This window comes from Poecilia formosa, unplaced genomic scaffold (genome assembly GCF_000485575.1).
Source record: "Poecilia formosa unplaced genomic scaffold, Poecilia_formosa-5.1.2 Scaffold351, whole genome shotgun sequence".
NCBI classification, from domain to species: domain Eukaryota; kingdom Metazoa; phylum Chordata; class Actinopteri; order Cyprinodontiformes; family Poeciliidae; genus Poecilia; species Poecilia formosa.
Window position 1 is genome coordinate 331506 of NW_006800290.1, and position 2039 is coordinate 333544.

General features: G+C 38.5%; 1 protein-coding gene across 2 annotated transcripts in view; it reads right to left on the reverse strand.

The window, feature by feature from the left end:
• LOC107833250 (L-rhamnose-binding lectin CSL3-like) overlaps nt 1-2009 on the reverse strand; it is a 5902-nt gene extending 3893 nt beyond the window's left edge. Inside the window, exons 1-5 of one of the 2 annotated variants that reach the window (XM_016661955.1) lie at nt 1949-2009; nt 1713-1740; nt 1511-1579; nt 1290-1419; nt 1094-1178 (exon numbers count right to left, since the gene is read on the reverse strand). In XM_016661955.1, coding sequence (XP_016517441.1) covers nt 1094-1178; nt 1290-1419; nt 1511-1579; nt 1713-1740; nt 1949-2002 — 366 coding nt within the window. In that variant the 5' untranslated portion in view covers nt 2003-2009. Of the gene's footprint in view, nt 1-1074; nt 1179-1289; nt 1420-1510; nt 1580-1712; nt 1741-1948 lie in introns of both variants that reach the window. The other variant, XM_016661956.1, reaches the window with a different exon arrangement.
• Between the last annotated feature and the right edge of the window lie 30 nt (nt 2010-2039).

Here is a 2039-nt window from a genome sequence, read left to right on the forward strand (position 1 = left end):
GCAACTTTCTTCTTCACAAAAAGTAAACAAAAACAGAGCAGTGTCAGATTTTAGCGGTTGTAGGATTTCTTCATTGATATACATGACTGGTTTGGACATCGCCTGTTAGCCGCTAACGCTAGTGAGGCTCCTGCAGGCGCCGTTACTACACGGTGAGTCACTAAACCAGGCTGTTCCAATGCGGTATGAGCAGGAATCACAAAAATGATCGCAGCGCCTTTATTTCTTACCCAATTTCGATAAATATATTTTAAATTAAAGCTGAGAAAACTGCTGATGTTTGTAAGCAGTCTCCTTTGAAATAAATCCATAAACAGTTTGGTTTCTATCAGCAGCTGCAGAGTGCCACAGCAATGAGGACTTAAGCAGATAAACAGGTGAAGCAACTTTAAAACATTTATATTCTGCTTTCCCTCCTTTTTTGTGTCGGCACGCAGAGCCACTGATATGTCAACCAACACAACATCTTTGTTAATCCGCAGAGTAGAGAGCAATATATTGACCAGAATGTCCTGCACTGTAGCTAACTTCCTGCTTTTGGAACGGTCTCTAGTCAGGTTGCATTCAGACGGATTTTCTACCGTTTTAGAGTCCACTTCAACCGCTCCGAGTTTTCAGGCAGATCAGAGTTCGGTTTTTGAGTCCGTTTTGGAATTCAAATTTGCATTCAGACCTCCCCAAAAACTCGGAATTCCTAGACAAACGGATTAGAGTCTGATTCAGAACTGTCAGAGAATAAAATCAATTTAACTTCTGGCTCGTTGTGTTCTCTTGTCCTCCCGGATTCAGTCATGCCATGCGTGGAAACAAAAACCACACAGAGATAACAGTCAGTGCTCCACGCCCACATTGTCAGAGTTTATTCCAACATTTAACCCTTGTATGTAGAAAGGGGTCCAAAAAACATGGTTAAAATGTACCATGTTAAAAACGTGGTAAATTAAGATGCTACTGATTAAGTTTTCTGAAGATAAAGATAATTAAAATCACCTGAATAAAACAAATGTGACATTAATGCTTTTCAATGTTCTTGAATTTTAGAAAGATTTTAGTAAAGTTAGATCATAAACTCACATTCACAAATATATTTCACCTCCAGGTACTTGTAGGTCCCGACACAGGGATCTCCAAACACAGAGCTACTGACAAAGACAGGGCACAGAAATTGTCCCTCACACCTGCGGATTCAGATCAAAGTCAGTTTCCAAGAAATTGTGTCTTGATGTTTTTTAGATTTATTTATTCATGTCCAGGTTGAAAAGCCTTTAGGAAAAACTGAAGCTCTGTACCTCTGAACCACTAAATTTGTCTTCATAGCACAATCAGTATTCTTTGTCTGGTCGTCAGGTATCCCATTGGAGCACGTCGTCTGATCGCTACGTCCATATGTAGCACTGATCACAGTGATAGGCTCATTTTCTGTTGGAAGACAGAAGAAGAAATGTTGGAAAACTGAATGTATTCATGGTGTAACGGTCCAGAACAAAACCAGTAAAACCAGTGACTTTACCACACACTAATCCAGCCATTGATTCCTCACATGCCACAACGGATCTTATTGTTGGGGATGACCTAGGCTCTGTTAAATGAGATTCAGATCATATTAATGTCAGACACTGAAAGGTTCAGCTATGCATGATATAATGCAAAATTTATGTTTCGTAATTTTAGATTCAATAATCTTGTCTTCATGCTAAAACCTGCAAAACTACCTATTGGTTTTTGTAAACCACGTTCTGCCTGTTAAAAAAAACAAAAAACAAAATTAATCTCAAATGGAAATGACAGAGGATTTTTACTTCAAGCTTCTTGGAGCTGAAAGCATCAGATTAAAATCTGGTTACCAACTGAATGACAAGGAAACTATAACTGCTGAATAAACCCAGTAAAATAATGTTTTTAACAACAGACATTCAGACCACAAAGAGAAGAGAAGGATTTCACTCACATTGATTTCCAGGATGGATCCACAAAGGAACAAAGTAAAAAGGACGAATTTCATCTGTATGAAAATAGGAAACATTCAGTTACTGTGAGAT